At 40.7% G+C, this 18,680-nt stretch overlaps 1 protein-coding gene across 1 annotated transcript in view; it reads right to left on the bottom strand.

Annotated features, from left to right (window-relative positions):
- Positions 1-262: 262 nt before the first annotated feature.
- Positions 263-18,680, bottom strand: part of PTPN13 (protein tyrosine phosphatase non-receptor type 13) — a 111,333-nt gene continuing 92,915 nt past the window's right edge. Inside the window, exons 29-48 of the mRNA XM_058804380.1 lie at positions 17,584-17,798; positions 17,404-17,502; positions 15,752-16,113; positions 15,378-15,552; positions 13,941-14,099; positions 13,522-13,693; positions 13,208-13,418; positions 12,089-12,159; positions 11,380-11,441; positions 10,545-10,701; positions 10,042-10,218; positions 8,664-8,746; positions 7,402-7,457; positions 6,197-6,300; positions 4,942-5,090; positions 4,257-4,347; positions 3,254-3,591; positions 2,512-2,727; positions 1,721-1,783; positions 263-723 (exon numbers count right to left, since the gene is read on the bottom strand). Of these exons, the coding sequence (XP_058660363.1) occupies positions 643-723; positions 1,721-1,783; positions 2,512-2,727; positions 3,254-3,591; positions 4,257-4,347; positions 4,942-5,090; positions 6,197-6,300; positions 7,402-7,457; positions 8,664-8,746; positions 10,042-10,218; positions 10,545-10,701; positions 11,380-11,441; positions 12,089-12,159; positions 13,208-13,418; positions 13,522-13,693; positions 13,941-14,099; positions 15,378-15,552; positions 15,752-16,113; positions 17,404-17,502; positions 17,584-17,798 (3,041 nt within the window). The 3' untranslated portion in view covers positions 263-642. The remainder of the gene's footprint in view (positions 724-1,720; positions 1,784-2,511; positions 2,728-3,253; positions 3,592-4,256; positions 4,348-4,941; positions 5,091-6,196; positions 6,301-7,401; positions 7,458-8,663; positions 8,747-10,041; positions 10,219-10,544; positions 10,702-11,379; positions 11,442-12,088; positions 12,160-13,207; positions 13,419-13,521; positions 13,694-13,940; positions 14,100-15,377; positions 15,553-15,751; positions 16,114-17,403; positions 17,503-17,583; positions 17,799-18,680) is intronic.

Raw genomic sequence — 18,680 nt, 5'->3', positions numbered from 1 at the left:
CTATGAAGTAAACATTATTAACTGTGATACAGTTAACATTCACTACTATCCTTATGCTAACAGGCATCTCTTAAAGCTTAAATGCTGATTTCAAGATACCCTCTATAAAATAGCTCTAATTGTACTAGAAGGGCAAAAATTCTGTGCCATGAACAAGCTTTCAAAAGAGACTAGTAAAAGGTCTTTGTAATAAAGTTTACAAGATAAAAATACTGCTTCATCCCTCCCACTTCCCCACCCTGAAAGAAACAAATACCCCAAAACAGTTGCAGAACTGCAGGAAGTAATATAGGATTACTTTTTTTCTTCTTCTTAATTTTTCTTTTTAAATTAAAATATTTTTATGTCTGTCTTTCATGACATATTAAGGAAGCTGCAAAAAATGCAGCTTTATTAAATATTGTTATACAAAAATCTCACATGTGCATCCATGGGGCTGAAGATAATAGTGGTATTGTATGAGCTATCCCTTTTCCTTAAAACTATGTACCTTATTAGGAATGATGGAGAGACTTCATAGAAAAGGCATTAGACAGCAACTGAAGAAAGGGATTAGAAAACTATTGGCAAGACAAATAAAATGCTCCAAAGCCTCTCAATCTCCTTGCTTCCTTATTTCAAATGCACTTCTGCTTCAGTATTTTATTTGTCTCTCTGGTTTTCTTCATCCTGGAGTTTGTTCAGGACATAAAGGACAACTTGATAGCAGAAAATGTACTGATCCTATAAGGAAAAGGAAATTACAGAACATGTGAAAAATGCCTGCACACCTAAGCGCTCCCACTTGCACTTCACAGTTGTACAGTTCTTTCAATACTAATTATACTCTTAAATAAAACCACCATCACCAAATCCCAAAGAAAACAAAAGACCCCAAAAAACAAAACAAAACAAAAAAACTCCAAACAAACAAAAAGGCCACAGTGGAAAAATATGCAACCTCAACTTAAAGCAAATACAGACACTCTTCTGCCACTAACTAACTATCTTTCATATGGGACATTTAACTTTCTTTCACACCAAAAGCACCTAAAGGAGACTAGGCACTTTATGTAAGCAGAAATGAAGACAGCAAGTGAATTTCAATGCCAACTAATACAGAACTCAGAGGACAGTGGAACTTCTTTCCTTAATCTGAGTGATAGAGGTGTGGGGGCTGGTAGATGTTTTGAGGTGTGAGGTGGGGATGGGGCTGATAGTTTGCTTATTTGATTTCAGGTTTGGTTTTTTTTTTTAAACTATGACTTCACATATCCTTCCCATTCAAAGAAAAAGTGCAGATTTTAACAAGACCTTGTGATGACCATGTCTAAAGTTAATTAGCTCTAGATCCAGATTATTCCTAAAGGATTGAACTTCAAGATAAGTATATCACCAAAAGAGATCTCAAGACATGTCATTGATTCACAGCAGCTACAGTTAGGGCTTCTCTTCAGTTTATAATGCAACTTGAAACCAAAAAAGCTTAGCTGACCTCCTCTATGAACACATGCTTTTGAAGATGAAAACTCACTTTTTTTTTTTAAACACAGATCAAATCAATACAGCATGTTAAAAATAGATTGTGTTTATAAATGTTAAATACAACCTGCTACTCATCTGATCCAATTCTTGTGACACAAATGTCACATCACAGTGCACAAAGACAACTGCTATGTGCATCACAAAGCTCTCTGGCACTTCGGGTGGTTCAGTGAGTGCCTGGGGAATGCAGACCCACCTCTGTCTGAACCATTCCGTGTCTCTGCAGGCGCATGGTGCGCACCAGGTCTGAGATGTCGAACTGCCAAAACAAACACAAGTTAAACACTCAAAAAAGACAGACACGAATAACAAAGGAACATCAAACCAGGAAATAGAATTAGGTACATCAGTAATGAAACAAATAATTCACTACAGCCTATATTTGCCTGGTAGATAACCAGCGTGTGCTGGTTAACCAGAGCAATCTGGATGTGGCCCTACATCTGACACTCCCCCCTTTTCTTGTGTTCTTTCTGGACACAGGCTCTTTTGCTTTAAGCATGCAGAAAAGAGAGTTTCAGACATTCAGAGGAAGCTTAGAAACTCCACTGAGCTAAGCATGACATAGCTATCTTCTTTAGAAATTCACCACAGTTTTGCTACCCCAGGCTGCCAAGGGACACAAACATAAGGAAGCTAGCACCCTCCTGTGGATCACCCTAGAAAGCAATCCCTCGTTGTGCTGGAAAACTCAATTCCTTCCACCAATTGCCCAAGTCATCATGGCAATACCATTTTTCCCATGCCATGTGCCAGAAGTCTACTATGGTAGCAGATGACCTTGCAACATACTTCAAGTGGCACCTGGCTGCTGAGGTTCCCTGAGCTAACCCACTGGATATCAGAGCTCTCCCCATCTGGGATCACCAGCAAAGAAACACAGCGCTGCCAACAGCACAGCACACTCTTTAAGAGATTGCATGGATTCAGTGGCACACACTTCCTGCAGGTCAGGAGCACCCCATGGCCATCCCCTGGGATACTCACATCGAGGTCTCTGCTGATGAGACCCAGGACCACGTCTATGCAGATGAGGGTGCCCGACCTGCCGATGCCCGCGCTGCAGTGGGTGATGATGGGTCCTGCCTTGTGCACGTGCCTCATGTACGAGATGAAGGTGAGCAGATCGTCCGGCTGCGAGGGCGTGTCGTGGTCAGGCCAGGCCACGAAGTTCAGGTGGGAAATGTGCCGCACTTCACCTGTCTGAGGGCCAAAAACAACACCACCGTTTGGCACATGGCAAGAATGAAAAGAAAGAAATGGAGTTCCCAAAGAAAAGTCTCAGAACAGAGGGATTTGCCCAGTGAAGGTGCTTTGTAATTCAATACAGCAAGAGCTAAACTGGAAATAACCAGTAAGTAATTTAAAAGTGTAAGGGTCACTGTGCAGACTGAGCTGATCACACAGAGGAGTCAACCAGCCAGGCTGAATTATTAGTGAATTAATATCCCTACATATGTTTCTGTGGCCAATGGGGACCAAAATTTAGAGGCTTATTGGTATAATTAAATCATAGCTTGGCCCAAATGCCTTCTCCTGTAAAGGTCACAAAGCAGCACAAGCTGCCACGAGGAACAGCTGCCCAGTAATGATCACTGGGCAAAGAGGAGAAGCCCTGGGTTGCCTCTTGATGTAGACAATGCAAGTGAAAGCAGGAAAAGCAGAAGTATAAGGACAATATGGCAACACTCAGAAAAAACTCTAAGCATGCAGAATTAGATTCACTCACCTGAATCTCTTCGAGCTCCAGCACCCTGATAATGAAGCCCTTCAGCTGCTGCAGTCTCACAAGAGCGAGGCGCAGTCTGTCATTGATCATGGTGGTTTTATTGAGCACATTTGGCCAGTAACGCTGACACTTTATCTTTTCTCCCTCGACCTCCTGAGTCATCATGGCAATCACAGTACAGTTTTGCTCCCAAACCATTTGCCAGAAATCTGCCACGGTAGTAGGAAGAGGTCCTTGGCAGGCAATGTAAAGGAACTCCTCGCTCCCCACAGGCATGCGGATGAAGCTGGCATTGATGTATCCACCTTCCACCCCGAGAGGGACTCTGGTGGTGTCATCTGTCACCCCCACAAACAGAGAGACCTCATGTTAGCTGTGCACATCATCTCACCCTCACACAGTGCAGGCTGAGCCTTACACACTCACACAGCACTTATCTCCGCTGATGCTTCCACAGCTTGCTTTAGCATAAATAAATCACTTAAATACTTAATTTAGGACACTAATCAGTGCTTTTAATAAAGAAAAAGATGTCTGCAGGAGAAATATAAATCAGCAGACAGGTGGGATAAGCAATTTGAACTGCAGCAACTCTGAAAAACAGAGGTTGAGTTTTTCCTCACATAGAACTAACCTCTGTAAGTTCTTACTTCTCAACACCTAACAAGCAGAATTTTATGGCAGGAAATTTACTGACAATAGTACACATGTCTGTTTTTCCAATTCTGCATGGGTAAAACTGAAAAAACCTTGTCTGGTTCTACATGTATACATCATTTAAGACATGGGATCTGCTAAAACAACTGAAAAATCTGTGAACATCCATCCCCACCTACCACAGCATAGTAGTATATTGTTCACTGATCTTAAAGTGCTTCATAAATGCTTGCTATAATCCTTACTAAGATTAGGAATCAAACCATGCCACCTCTGATCCAATCCATCTGACCATACAGGTGGTGACAGAATGTCAACTGCGAATTTCAAATGAGTTAGGACTTACAAGGAAGTATGTTTTTATATCTGTTCTTTCTCCTGTTCTCCTTTGCTTGTCCAATCAAGCACTGATCCAGAGGTTTTAACTCCTGGAGGTTCTGAAAAGAAGCAGTTATGTGCATTTGCATTAGGAAACACTGGTTGGTAATAATAGCAAGAGTGGTTATGTTATCAAGTCATTAACAAACAGAATAATTTAAAATCAAATCCTAACATGGACATGCAAAATAATGCAGTCACAGGAAGGAATCATTGAATCTTTTACACAGCCAAGAAAATGAAATTAACAAAAAAAAAAAAATCAAATCCTGTAACTATTAATAAATATTTAATCTCATTCTCTTAAAAAAGAAAAAAATCATGTAACATGGCTGACTTAAGACTTTGAAAAAACTGATTTCACATTCAGTAGCTGGACTTTACAGTCCTTGTCTATGCCTGTTTACATTATATTCACTTGGTAATTTACCAGAAACAAGAATGATGCAAAAAGCACTTGTGAACTGAATTCAAACTGATCTCATCTCTCAGCAGCTTGTAGGAGAAGGGAGAGAAGTCTTTGGTGTCAAGTCTTTTTATCTCTTTTGAGCTTCCAATTAAAGAGCTATGGAATTCAAGGCTGTGATGATCCAGCCATTCTATTTTTGTTTCATACTGGGAGAAAAGACTTTAGAGGACAAATAGTTACTCACTTCAATCTCTTTAGAAGGGACTCCCTGTTCCAGCAATCCACGCAACATCCTGATCACTGACTTCAATTTGGCTCCTGAATATTTGCCTCCAGGGAGCACATTCACAGTAGGGAGTGCAGAGATCTCTTCATTTGTCACTAGGGGGAAATCTAGCAGAAGATATAAAATATAAATAAATAGCTAAAAGCAGGGAAACATAAACTGAAGCTCACAGCTGGATTTGCATATTGCTGTTTTCTCCTGAATGCCCCCATACACAGAGAGAACACTGCTCTCCTCTTAGTTTGGCAGGCAAAACAAATTAACTAGCAAAACCAGTAAGACACAAAATCAGCTCTGATAAATCCAGTAACTAAAGGGAGTATTTTCCTGAACTTCCAATAAATACATTGAAACAAACTTCAAGTGCATTTTAAATGTAAGTTCTTCACACAATAACCTACAAAAATGGATGCACATGCACAGGGATAATTCAGAACTCTCCACATTACAGGCTGTGACTTGTTTTTAGCACTAACACTCAACACGTATACAGCACATCTTACAATTATCTCATGGAAGGACATTTTTTTTCCAATACAGTTTGCCTCCCATCAGGCCTTCAGTGCTTCTCTGAAGCACAACAAAATTCATAAACCAAGAATCTCTCTGGTACTGCAATTAGAAGTGTCTTAAACATACTGACTTAGTCTGAGGTATCACATGGATTATCCTTTTTTCTTCAAATGAATGCAAAGGACTGCTGCATATGAACTTCAGGAATTAACATTTCTAATGCTAGCTGCCAAACACATCAAACTGTACAGATGCCACTCTGCCACACTAAGCAGCACTGGAAGAATGACAGGTGAAATAAAAAAGTAGTGCCTGATCTGAGCATGGGGTAGCTGGTATGTGAAACACATGATGTATCAATCTAATCACAGTCAAACATATATTTATTGTTACAGCTGAGTGAGCTGATACTGAGTGAGCTGATACTGATGGTGAGACAGATACTGAGGAAGGAAGTATTGCAGCTAGTCCCAGCTTTCTACAACTACAGACACAACATTGCCAATACTTGTTCCTATTAACTCCCACACACTTACTACATAAAAATGTAGAGATCCTTCCCAGTGCATTGCTGAGCTGTTTGAATCCCCCTTATACCCACCCTGACACCCCCAAAACATACCCAGGACATCTCAAAATTCACTTCTGTTTCTATAAAGTGACCCTGAAGTTTCCCAGTGATTATGTAAACTGTCCTTGCCTTTATTCACACGCTCCTGGCTGACTGATTCGATCGGCAGCTCGTCACTTCCCCACGTGATCTCCTCCTCATCTGCCTGGCTCAGGGAAGGCTGTGGAGGGGATCTATGAGAGGACAAGGTAAGGAAGTAAGAAATAACACCTAGAACCAACACATTTGCCACCTAGTTAAAAAAAACAAAAAAACAAACAAGCCCCACCAGAAAGTAATTTATACCTACAATTATTTCTAGACTGGACTCCTACACCAGTGATCTCAAAAACCTAACTTTTCCCCCCCCTTTTTTACATCCCCAAAGGGGATCTTAAAAATATAACAGTGGAAAAAGAGCCAGGAATATACAAATCTAGTAATAACTGCCACTGCAATTATTTTTCAAAGGCTAAGCAATTAAATAGCATCCAATAGCAGATTTGTACCACTCACACAATTCGCTACACTTGAGTATCTATTTTCAATTGCAATTTTTCTAGCTTTGTTGAAGATACTGATAAATGGATTAAGTTTTTTAGGTCATAACGCCACCAAGTCTCAATCCCAAACTTCTCACAAGCTTAACAACATAAAACCATATACATTTTCATTGAAATTTCACTTGGACTAAAATTATTTCACCAAGAAAAACAACCTTGGGAATATATAAAGTTCAAAGTGGCTCAAAGGGACAACTAGCTGGTAACTTGGTCAGTCATATGCTTCATGCTCCACGGAAAAAACAGTAAGCCCCAGGCACCCAAATGGGAGCTGATGGAGCAGAGGAACTCTACACTTGAGTTGCAGTAGTCTAAAACCAGAATATGTAACACTAATAAAGGTTGTATAGATTTAAACTGAAGACAGCATTGATTGAGTGTTTTCTTCACATCCAAATAGCCAGTTGTTAGCACAATGTAAATTATGTTATTTGGAGACATCTGAACACAGTCCAGCTGCTTGCTACAACAACATATGAAAGGAACAGACAAAAGTAGGGTGTAGTAAACCACATAGAGCTGACTAGTATTCAGGAAAATTACAACTTTTAAAGTAAGGAACAGACCAAGAGAACAATTCAACACGCCGTTGAACAGATATTTTATTAGGTTTGTTTTGGGGGTGGTTTCTTGGTTTTTTTGTTGTTGTTTTTTCTCATTCCAACATATTACACTTCAGACTTCCAGACTTCATGGGTTTGCTTTCAACCAACACTAGAAAAGAAATTTTACCTTTCTGGCACAGCTTTTACTTCACAATAGTCTTCACAGCCATTTACATGTGTTGCCTAGAAGAAGATGCATTTCAAAACACATTAAAAGACATAGTTACAACATTCACATGCTGCAAGTTTTAAACAATTAACAATTACTGAGAATATTTCTGAAGGGTACTAAGTTCAAAGCAGCACATAATGGAAGACTTTCCTCTTTTAGACATCTCATTAACCCAAAATAACAGAGGACGAGAACACTGAGCACTTGGAAAGATACTCTACTGTAACAAGGCCAAAAAGCTATATTAACATCACTCCTGACTCTCAGCAGCAGCAGAGTCACCTAAGTTTTCCCCAGCTGGCTTTTTTTGTTTCTAATACTTAGAAACCCTTTATGAGCTAAGCTTGATAGTGAAAACTTCTGCCTCAGAGCTGTCAAGCCACAGTTCCTATAGTGTGGATATGGAACACAACTCTAAATGACACAAACTCCTATTCACACCTTCCTCAGCAGACAATGAAGACTCTGCAGTGCAAAGGAAGGCATTTCCATCCTTCTTTCAAGAGCAACTCTACAAAATAATTTCTACTTTTTAGGCCAACTTGCTTTTCCACTGCCATACTGGGACAATTTTACTCATGGCTCTCCCTAGAGCACATTGACACAGAGCCAGATTCCTAATCTGATTTTCAGCTCTACTAACTGGACAGAAAGCTGCAAGAGGCAGGATGTGCTGGAGAGACAGAGTTCTGCTGATTTGAAACAAGAGACAAAACCCAGGCTTCCAGTGACTGATATAAACCAGGACACACAATAACATAGAGTAAACCACATAGAGAAGTTATTCAAGCTAATGAACTTATCCTAGCAAAAAGCAGCAGGAGAAGAAATTTTAAATCCGTATTTTCACATTTTGGACAGTAAGGTCTACACGGCATTAATTTTCACTGTGACCACTTCCCTTCTTTGAGCAGGAGTCACTGAAATCTTTTAGATTAAAAAGCTGAAGTAGCATTAATAAAGTAGTTTTATTACCACTCTTTTTGAAAAAAAAGCTGATGGACTTCATATGATAGTGTAAAATAACTTTAAGCTTTGTTCTCTTACATAGGTAATTTATAATTATACGCTATTTAAAAATAAATGTTTACACATCATTTAAAGCTACTACCTACAGTGATGCTATCATTTAAAGGACATATCATGTTATTACCACCAATTCTATGCCAATAAGGAAAAAAACTGAAAGAGCACTTGCCAGCTTCTTGCCATCCTACCTCTGAAAAATCTTCAGGTAAAGATGACCCATCACAGTCTGTGTCCTCAGACTTATCTTCTGTCACCCTTCCATTCATCTCTGCTGAAAAGGAAAACCGGGGGTACACCATAAACACACCAGAAAATGCCCAGGAGCCACCCTCTCACAGATGTGAATCCTGTTCCTCCTGTCTGGCACCAGACAGGGAATACAGGTGCCAGAATAACCAAGAAACACATTTTGAGGCTCTTTGCTACCAGAGTGTTGAAAAGAGTTCTTACTGTATAGGATAAACAGACTTTAGGTTTCTTTATTTGATAACTGGCACAGCTGCCATGTTATGTGAGGTTGTTTGCACAGAATATCTGTGTCACAGCATAACTGATGGACAGGCTGCAGCTACTGAGTTACCACATTATCCCTGCCAGTGGTTGGTTTTTCTGCAATTCAGTTGGATTTAGACCAGCAGTAGGTCCAAACCAGGATTCTACTCACTCTTTGCATTAACAAAATGTAATTAGGACATGCCAGATAAAATCTGACTTGTATCTCTCTGCTGTGGAAGCACCCTGCTGCCATACCCTATGAATTCAATTCATCTTCAGTCACAAAGGACAGCCTACAGGAAATTTGGAGTACTGGAGCTCCAATGATATTCCTCAGCTGAGATCCTGGCACAGCCAGAACCTCAGTGATCCCTGACTTCAATGACCAATGACAATAACCCTTGTAGTCATGACCTGAAATAATTACAATTTTGAAAGGTGTATATTGAGTTATAGAAGGAATCTCTACAGAAGCAGCAAGCATCTTGCTTGAAGTTTTGGAGCATGCATACAGAGTGTGACCCCACAAAGGAACTACAAACCCTACTCCTCACTACATTTGAGTTAATAACAAGTAAAAGTGAGGAGATGGAATGAAGCAAGAAAAATGTGTACAGTCAGAATGAGTAATGAAAAAGAGCCAATCTTTCTAAAATAGACAAAAGTTGGTGAATTGTTTGGTTTTGAGAGATCTCAACACATTTCCAAGTTGTGCAATCTGAAGTCAATGAAATGCTGAAATGCTTCAGCACACCAACATGACTGCATCTGCAGGACCAGGTATCCAAACAATAGTAATTTCACTCAAGAGACAACTCTAGAATAGGAATAATTTTCCCAGATTACTTAAAGCAAAATTCAGATTTTTTCAAACCAGAACCTCACTTATTACATTGCATCTTGAATTCACGGTAATCAGCAACTATTTGTCTGTGTTCAACTTGGGAAACTTCCAGTTCAGATATCAAATCAAAGTCAATCAACTTCCCCTGTCGACAAATCAGCTGCTTACTTGGCACCTTGTTTCAGTGTTTTGCTGTCTGCGATGTTTTTTTTAATGGCTCACATTACCTGGCAGGTGATTTTCTGATGCAGCCTTCTTGAGATGTAGAAGACTCTGAGCCTCTGAAGCTGCATTATTCTGATTTAAGAGATTCTGGGCTTCCTCATCTACAACATCCAACAGATACTGGACAACTTCATTGTGGTCATCTTCATCATAATACTCATCATCTGGAACCTCTGCTCCTGAAGGTGAACAGTGCAAAATGACAAGTTTTCCCAGTACAGAATGGTTTGCAAAAACTAATTTAAAGGGGCAGACACAAGGCATTATTTCTAGCTGTTACCATTGCCTTCCTTTATTTCTCTCTAACACAAAATCCAATTTCTATAAATCCACTTTCAACATCAACTAACTCCCATAAAGCAATGCACAAGACTTGGAAATGATCTTCTAAAAGAGACTGCCAGCCTAACATTTGCTTATTTCAGCATATTCAACCATGCCATGATTCTCTTGCACTGGTACAATAAAGACAGAATGACACAGCGCCCATCTCACCCCCTCTTACCTGATTTGTCAATGTGTTTAGGAAAATCTGACATCTGGTTGGTAAATCCAAGGGAAGGTGCATCTTCTGCCCCTGAGAAGTTCATTAGTGCTTTTGTGTGATGGATATTGTTTTCTGTATTTCCCTGAGAAGGTCCCAGGATGCCATTGCCATTGACCTGAGGAAGCAAAGAACAATCAACAAATTGTTACAAATTAACTCTTAAAGAGCCTGGCAGTTTGTTGAAGCAGCAAACAACCACTAAAAAGTTTTCACCTCTCCTCAGCAACAAATAAAAACCTCTATTCATATCATCTGAGATATTTGGGTGACGGGTGGAAAGTTTCACATGATGAGCAAATAAAACAAAATCAAGGAAATAAGAAAAAAACCCACATGCTGATGAAGCAGCAGCTTTTACAATAGAACATGTGGTAGTACTTAACATTACTTTAATCCCTATAAAATGTATGCAAGATTCAGTATTTTTGGTCCCATTACAACAGCATTTCTATGGAAAAACTAAGGGGGGAAAAAAGAAAGAAAACCACCTAGCAAATATAATATGAAAGCATCTGCAGAAACTGTGGGCTGAATGGAGTATTCTGGATAATAGCCTTACATCCTTTTCATAAGACAATTTCCTTTTCAACAAAGCAGTGCCAAAAGAAAGAGCAGATAAATTTAAAAAACTTGCATTTTTATTATGGTCACTGCTTATTCATGTCAATTGATAATAGTGGGTTTGTATACTTTGATCACTAGATTGTTTCATTCATTTATTTAGTTTTAGAAGTGTTGGAAGCAGATCCTTTTCTCTGGTTAATGGTAACAGGCACAAGAGAGGAGCATTTACCTTGGGCCCATAAGCATCAGTTGACTTCTCTGTTTTGTCACAGGGATCACCACAGGAACAACCTAAAAAAATGTGGGAAAAACAACAACTTTTTCTCTGAAATTAAATTAGCCCCCAGTGATTATTTTTACAAAAGAAGCAAGTATTATTTAATGCTACATTACAACATGAGTAGCATTTCTGCCTGGTTTCTGTGCATTGCCAAACTTCTGTCTGAATGACTACACTTCATATAATGGCTTTTTGAATGTTCTGTTTAATGTGATCAGAAAGCATGAATGCTAATACAAGTAACCAACTCAAAGCAAAGAGAAACGTTGATAAAAAGTTTAACAACTTACAGTGGAAACATGCACCTTTGAGACAGTGTTGATTCCCTTTTCCTCAAAAAGTATGAGATACAGCCCCACAAACATCTGTCATTGACTACCTTTTTTTTTTAAATATTATCTGACACTTGGGTCCTTCTTCAAAGGAACCCTTCTGCTCTATATTAGAGAGAATTACTAAACTACACAAGAGATGATATAATAAAAACACTATTGGTGAATCTCTTTTCATGGAGCTTTTAGAGGAAAGATCAAGCAAACTCCTGTTGGAGCTGATCACAAAAAGCTGGACTAGGATAGTCTCTTCTGGTCCATATCAGTTCCTCTATTTTTATAAACAGGTGAATTTCACTTGCTATGAGTAAGCACAGAAATCTTACCATTAGCTTTCATTGGCCATGGACTTGAGTTCTCTGGGCTTTTGGATTTTGGGAACACTGCATGACCATCTCTGTGGAAAGAAATATTTACAGGAATATTTATTAAAAAATAAGTAAATCACAGTAAGCAACAGATATTGAAGTAAGCAGCACTACTGGTAAAACTGCTAATCATTCCCAACCAGCTTGGTGTCACTTGCAAACTGAGTGAGGACGCGTCCAATCCCCTCTTCCAAATCATCAATAAAGAAATGGAACTGGACTGGCCCCAACACTGAGCTCTGGGGAAACCCCACTAGCACCATTCACCATCACTGTCTCACTCCAGCCAGGTTTTAACCCAGTGAGGAGCATCTCCCCAAGGCATGGGCTGCCACCTTCTCCAGGAGTGCTGTGGGAGACAGCATCAGAGACTTCACTCAATCCAGCAGACACATCCACAGCCTTTCCCTCATCCACCAGATGGGGAGCCCATCATGAAAGTAGATCAGGTGGGCCAGGCAGGACCTGGCTTTCCTGAATCCCTGCTGGCTGGGCCTGATCCCTTTGTTCTGTACATGCTGTGTGGTCACTCAAGGTGATCTGTTCTATAACCTCCCCCAGCACTGAGGTCAGGCCTATAGGCCTGTAGCTCCCTGCATCCTGCAGATGGGTGTCACACTGGTCACACTGCAGTCACCTGGGACCTCCCTGGTGAGCCAGGACTGATGACAAACGATGGAGAGTGGCTTGGTGAGCTCTCCTGCCAGCTCCTTGCATATCCTTGGATGAATCCCATCCATCCTCACTGACCTGTGAGTGTCTGAGTGTCACAGCAGGTCTCTGACTAATTCCTCCTGGATTGCAAGGGGCCTATTTGAACACTTGTAGCTCATAGCTGGACACAGCCTTGTGCACCCAAGAAGCACAAAGCACAGCAAGTACCACATACCCTTGTGCTACACTGCAGCACAAAAGCTGTGAATTTACAGACCCTTTCCTTAGAGTCAGTCCTCAGTAACACGTGGTGAATTTCCTGACACACCAGGAACAGGTTTTACTCATACACTGTCAGATACACTCATACAACCATGCAAGAAAAACAAAAAGTACAGGGAAGCATCTGCTTCCAGAACACACCTGGTTGCTTTGAGCACCACTGTTGGGAGGCATGTTTCCAGCATTCTTTTGGCTTCTTTCAGAGTCATTCCTTGTGTGCTTACTCCATTAATGTAATGGATAATATCTAGTACATGGAGACTCTCCTCTCTGGCAGCAACTGATTTGGGGAGAATGTCACTAATATACACAGCTTGATAAAGGCTGTCATGGCCTCCTGATAAGGACAAACCTTTGCAGGGAAAGAAGGGGAAAACAATTAAAAATCAAGGTTTCTTTGTAACTGAAGGGGAAGGTTTTTCTTTAGGGCAAAAAGCAGATTAATTCCATGTTACCTAGCTCCTCCTTATAGCACATCAGTGTAATGTCAGGCAGCAAATGAGGCAACACTGGCATCTTTGGTAACTCCAGAACACGCCCCAGCACTAATCTGACAGTCCTGGGGGCAGCTCGCAGGAAGTTGACAGCATCAGTATGGCTCATGTTGGTGACATCAATGTCATTCACCTGCAAGGAACAAAGCAACACAGGTGTCCTTGTTAGGCAATAAGTAAGACAGCATTACTGAGGAAGAAGGAAGGAACATTGCTGTTCTCAAGTGCCATTGAATCATGTCTCTCAGAAGGTGCTATCTTAGTCCTTTAACCACATTTGACTTGGCCTACGCAACACAGTTCCTTTTTTTTATTATTTTTTTGACTCAAAGTTGTCCATTTTGTGCAATCCCTGTACATGAAAAGGTGAATTCTCTCACTTTTATGAGTCGGTCCCCAGGCCGCAGTCTCCCGTCGCTTTTGGCAGGATCCTGAACAATGTCATGCACGTAGCAGCCAACACTGTCGTTACCTTTGGTCACTGTGAAACCCAGGCTGCCCTTGTCTGACTTGGTCAGAGTCACTCTGAGCTCCACTTCCTAGGGGGACAAAACAGCACCTTACTAACAGGCAATCAGAAGAAATAAGAACATTTTACTGAATTTAAGACAATGCATTTACCTACTGATTTAAGTGTGACATAAGCCTGGAACAACATTTCTTATCAGGCTCAGCTTAAAAGCTTCAAATAAGCATCTCTAATGAGTTCAAGACAGAACCAAATTATGTTTTACATGAAAATAACATGGGGCCAAAAGTCTATGAATTAAACAAAATTTTGAAGGCACACATCAAAATTCATACCTTATTTTACCTTAATCTAGGCGCCATATATAAGAAAGGCTCTGTATTTTTAAACATCTCAACACATCCATAATTGTTCAGAACAAAATAAATGAGCATATTTTGCTACAGTGACACACGATACCATAGAGCTTATCTGGAAACTGAACACATGCACATGTTTTGCCCACTTTAATTTGAATTAATTTTGATTTGAAAGATATGGATCTGTCTGATTTGCATTAAAAAAATCACAGAGCACCAGGAAGGATGGAGAAAAACTTCTGAAGAAGGGACTAAGAAAAATACAGTTTCTTGTCAAAACGGAGTATTGGCTACCTATAACATGGAAGACCCTCACAACTGGGATGTATCAAGACTCAACTTAAATTTTTTTCAATATTTGAACAGATTACGTGATGATATGGAAGTCCCTTAGATACACAAAACATTTCTGTGGTATCAAAAGCTTTCTCAGAAGAGCCTCAAAAATAGGCTCCATCCTGCAGCACAGCAGAAAGTCTTTGGGATTCATATTTATAAATGCAGCAAAGAATAGGGTCTCCTGATGCCCTTGATGCCTCAATTTATTCTCTGACCTCTGAACAACCACCTAAAACTGAAAGAGCAGAAGCAAGATGTCTGCCATTTAAGCTTCCTTTGAGTACACAGTTGAGAGGTAGGTAAATATTTAATGCCAAGGTTTCCAGGATGAAATGACCCATGAAATGGACATACACACATTCACCTATGTACACATGGATGCCTCCACATCCACAGGGGAACATGTATCAACTCTTCAAGAGCCCACACTGCAGAAAATGCCTGCAGACACTGGTATGAGCAGCTGCCACTGATTACAAATGGCAATGTATGTGCCATTTATTAGGCACACACCCAGAGTAGTGCAAGTATAACCTACAGCTATCCCACTTGTAAATTAATGTGCCTAATTTCTATCCACTCTCAAAATCACGACTAAAACAACCACAGCAGGACATTTAGGCTCCCGAAAGACAGAAACAGTGTATTACTGGCTCATATTCTTCAGCATTTTTTTCCAGCTGGGTGAGTAATGAATCTATTTCTCCTAGGTGTGAAGTCAGCTCAGAGACAGGAGTTGCATAACAGTCATTTATTAACATGGAAGTGGTAACATCAGGCACAGTTCTACAGGTTGGGATCACTGGCAAATCCAAAGGCAGATCACTACAGATAAAGCAGAAAAAAAAAGGAAAAACAGCAGTAAGTACGATGTGGCTGTCATTCATAAATTAATATATGAACAAATGCTGACTTTATGCAGATGTAAAAAGCAAACCAAGAGAAGCATTTCTATGAATAGGTCCAATGAACTACATTTATAAACATTTCTGCAGGATGATGAGGATCATTATCAGCAGCATACCTGTCCTCCAGCTCTGCCTTGCCAGGAGCCTCCTGATCAGGGTACAGGATGGTGCGGACGGCGTCCCTCTGGGCAGGGTGTGCCTCATACTGAGCCTGTGCCCGTGCCTCAGCTTCCCCTGAGCCCTGGTACACCGCTGAACTCCAGCCCAGGCCCACCTGGGCCACTGACTCCATCACCTCCTCATCACCACTTCTGCTGCTGTCGCTGTAGCTGTCTCTTCTGGAGGGAGATTTTAGCCTTTTCTTGCTCAGATCAGTAGTTTCATTTTCATCTGAGCTGTCGCCTCGTTCTCTATTTGATGGACCAGAAACTTCTCTGCTGACCTCGGGAAAAACTTGTTGGGGCGAATGGATGGGGGTCTACAAGAGCAAAAGCATTTAATTCATAATTATCGAGTTCTGATGACAAAAGAAAGTTTCAAAGACTGCATAAAATTACCAAAAAACAAGGAGTCAGTGGCTACTGACTAAACTGTTGAAACACATCATAGCAGAGTTCCAAAAAGTTCAATGCAACTTGGCCAAGACAAAGTGCGCAAAATTCTGAAACTTACGCTGCTAAAAACATTTAAATTCATTTAAGGAAAACAAAAAACAAAAGTACTTTAGCTTCAGAAAGCCTACTGACAGATACTTTTAAACTATGCCCAGCAGTGTTCTATGCAAGTACTATGAAATCCCTTCCAACCAGAAGCTGAGGCTCACAGAGCTACTGAAGTCAAACCAACCTCACAGAGGAAGGAAACAGAGAAGCGGTCAACCAAAGAGCAACAGTAACATACTACAAAAACTAAGATAATTTATGCCAAATGATGACTGTTAACCAAGTTATTAACCACTACTAGAATGAATAACAATTTGCCAATTGTCACATATTCCCAAGAATATTCCTGAGATGGAAGAGACCCACAAGGATCATCCAAGCCTAATTCCTGCCCCTGCACAGGACAGCCTCAGGAATCACACCCTGTGCCATAGAGCAATGTCCAAACGCTTCTGGAACTCTGGCAGGCTTAGTGCTGTGATGAATTCCCTGGGGAAATTAAATTGAAGACCTGTCTCCATTAGTTTTACACTTTCCTATTATGGAAATCCTAATTTTCAGGCAATTTGTCCTGTACACTCTCTTTTGTTGAAACACATTTCATTTCCACTTCTTCAAGTATCCTAAAATGGCCTTCTAGTCTTTCAATTTATTTACTGGGCCATTTTGAAAATATTCTTTGGGACACCTCTAATTTCCAGAAGGTAAATATGGCAACATTTTCCCTGTTTTTACATACATCAACACCAAATCGGTGTTTTGCAGAATATCCTTCACAGAAATATCCAATTTCTATCTGATACCGACTTCAAAACATTAGGCTGCAAAGAAATCTCTGCTCCAGAAACACTGTGTTAAACCAATTTCTCATGCCTTAGGTTGCAAAATGGAGGAAAAAGCTTTTGAAGCCATACATTCCTTTAACAGTGCACTCCTAAGGGATTCATTCCAAGAACCACATTTCTGTGAGCACTCTCCCCATTATTCCATTTGCATCTTGCAGATGGATTAATGCAGATGGAACTAACCCACCCACCCACCAGATTGAATAAATGAACCTTAAATAGCAAATAATGTTTAAAAAAATTGCATTCCAGACACCTTACCAGCAACGAAGGGTCAATGTCTGGTAGTATTCCAGATGGTGGCCGGCAAAGGAGAAGAGAGACCTCTGGAGATGTTCCCCTCAGAGCAGAGATGACTTCCTGTGGCCACAGAGGGATTCACTGTCAGATGCAGACTAGCAGGGCTACCACAGTATCAGTTTCACTACTATGGGTACAAACCTGCTGGGACAAGCCCTTCAGGGACGCCCCGTTCACCTTCAGGATGACGTCCCCGATCTCAATCTGCCCGCTCTCTGCGGCTGGCTGCCCAGGGAAGAGCTTCTTCACCCGCACAATCGTTGAGCCCAGCTGCTCCGGGGTCAGGCTGTCCTCACGGCAGAAACTGAACCCGAGGCCTGAGCTGTTCTTCAGGAGTTTCACCTCAAATGTGTTCTCTGTAAAAGAACCATGAACTGTGGTGTAGCAGCTGTGGGTTCCTCTGGGTCTGGGTTGAAGACACTTGAGACGGCAGTTCATGTTTGGACTCAAGTGTTTATTATTTCTTATCAGTAAAACAGCCTCACTACTGTGAGTTCAGCAGCTTTTCTTTGGAAGGCACAAAATGGCTAACAGTCTCTTATTACAAGGTCTTTTAATACTAAACTATCCAATTAAGAGCTGACACCTAGATTATTTTCCCTTTTAACCCAATAACTGATCCCTAAAAGCCTGCAATGTGGACTTTTCTGCCCAATTACAAAATGCCACTCAAATCCATGAAGAAGGAGGAAGAAGAAACATGAAGAAGAAACCCAGGATGACACCCTGTGCCCTCCATTTTGCTTCTATACTAAATTTCTCACCAAGTGATACACCTACACTACTCTCTATAATCTATTTCACACTTTTGTGGATTCTAGTCTATCTTGAAGTCTAGGAAACTTTCTCCATGAATGAGGGCCAAAGTCAGTGTTCCCCTGGGGGTCAGGACACCCCAGAGCAGACAGAAAAATATTCTGGTGCCCTTGGTTTCCACAATTAACTTATTATTTCCTATTGCACATGGCCATGGAAAGAGTGTCTGGTGCTCATATTCCTGACATGACAACGCGCAATCTCTCCCTCACATGGTTCTTTTATTGGGTTGAACGGAAGTGTTACCCAAAAAAACCCTCCAGGTTAAAGACGACAAAAAGCTGATCACAACTTCTCAGTTGGCTTGCTTGGCCTGACAACATCAAAGTGCAGGAAGGCAGAGTGTCTCCAAAGGACTATTTCCTAGGAAGTCCATTAAGGAACCTTTTAAAGCACAGAGTGACACAACCTTTCCAGCCACT

This window comes from Ammospiza caudacuta, chromosome 4, assembly GCF_027887145.1.
Source record: "Ammospiza caudacuta isolate bAmmCau1 chromosome 4, bAmmCau1.pri, whole genome shotgun sequence".
Lineage (NCBI taxonomy): Eukaryota > Metazoa > Chordata > Aves > Passeriformes > Passerellidae > Ammospiza > Ammospiza caudacuta.
The sequence above is the reverse complement of the archived record's forward strand: the minus strand, read 5'-3'. Positions and strand labels throughout refer to the sequence as shown.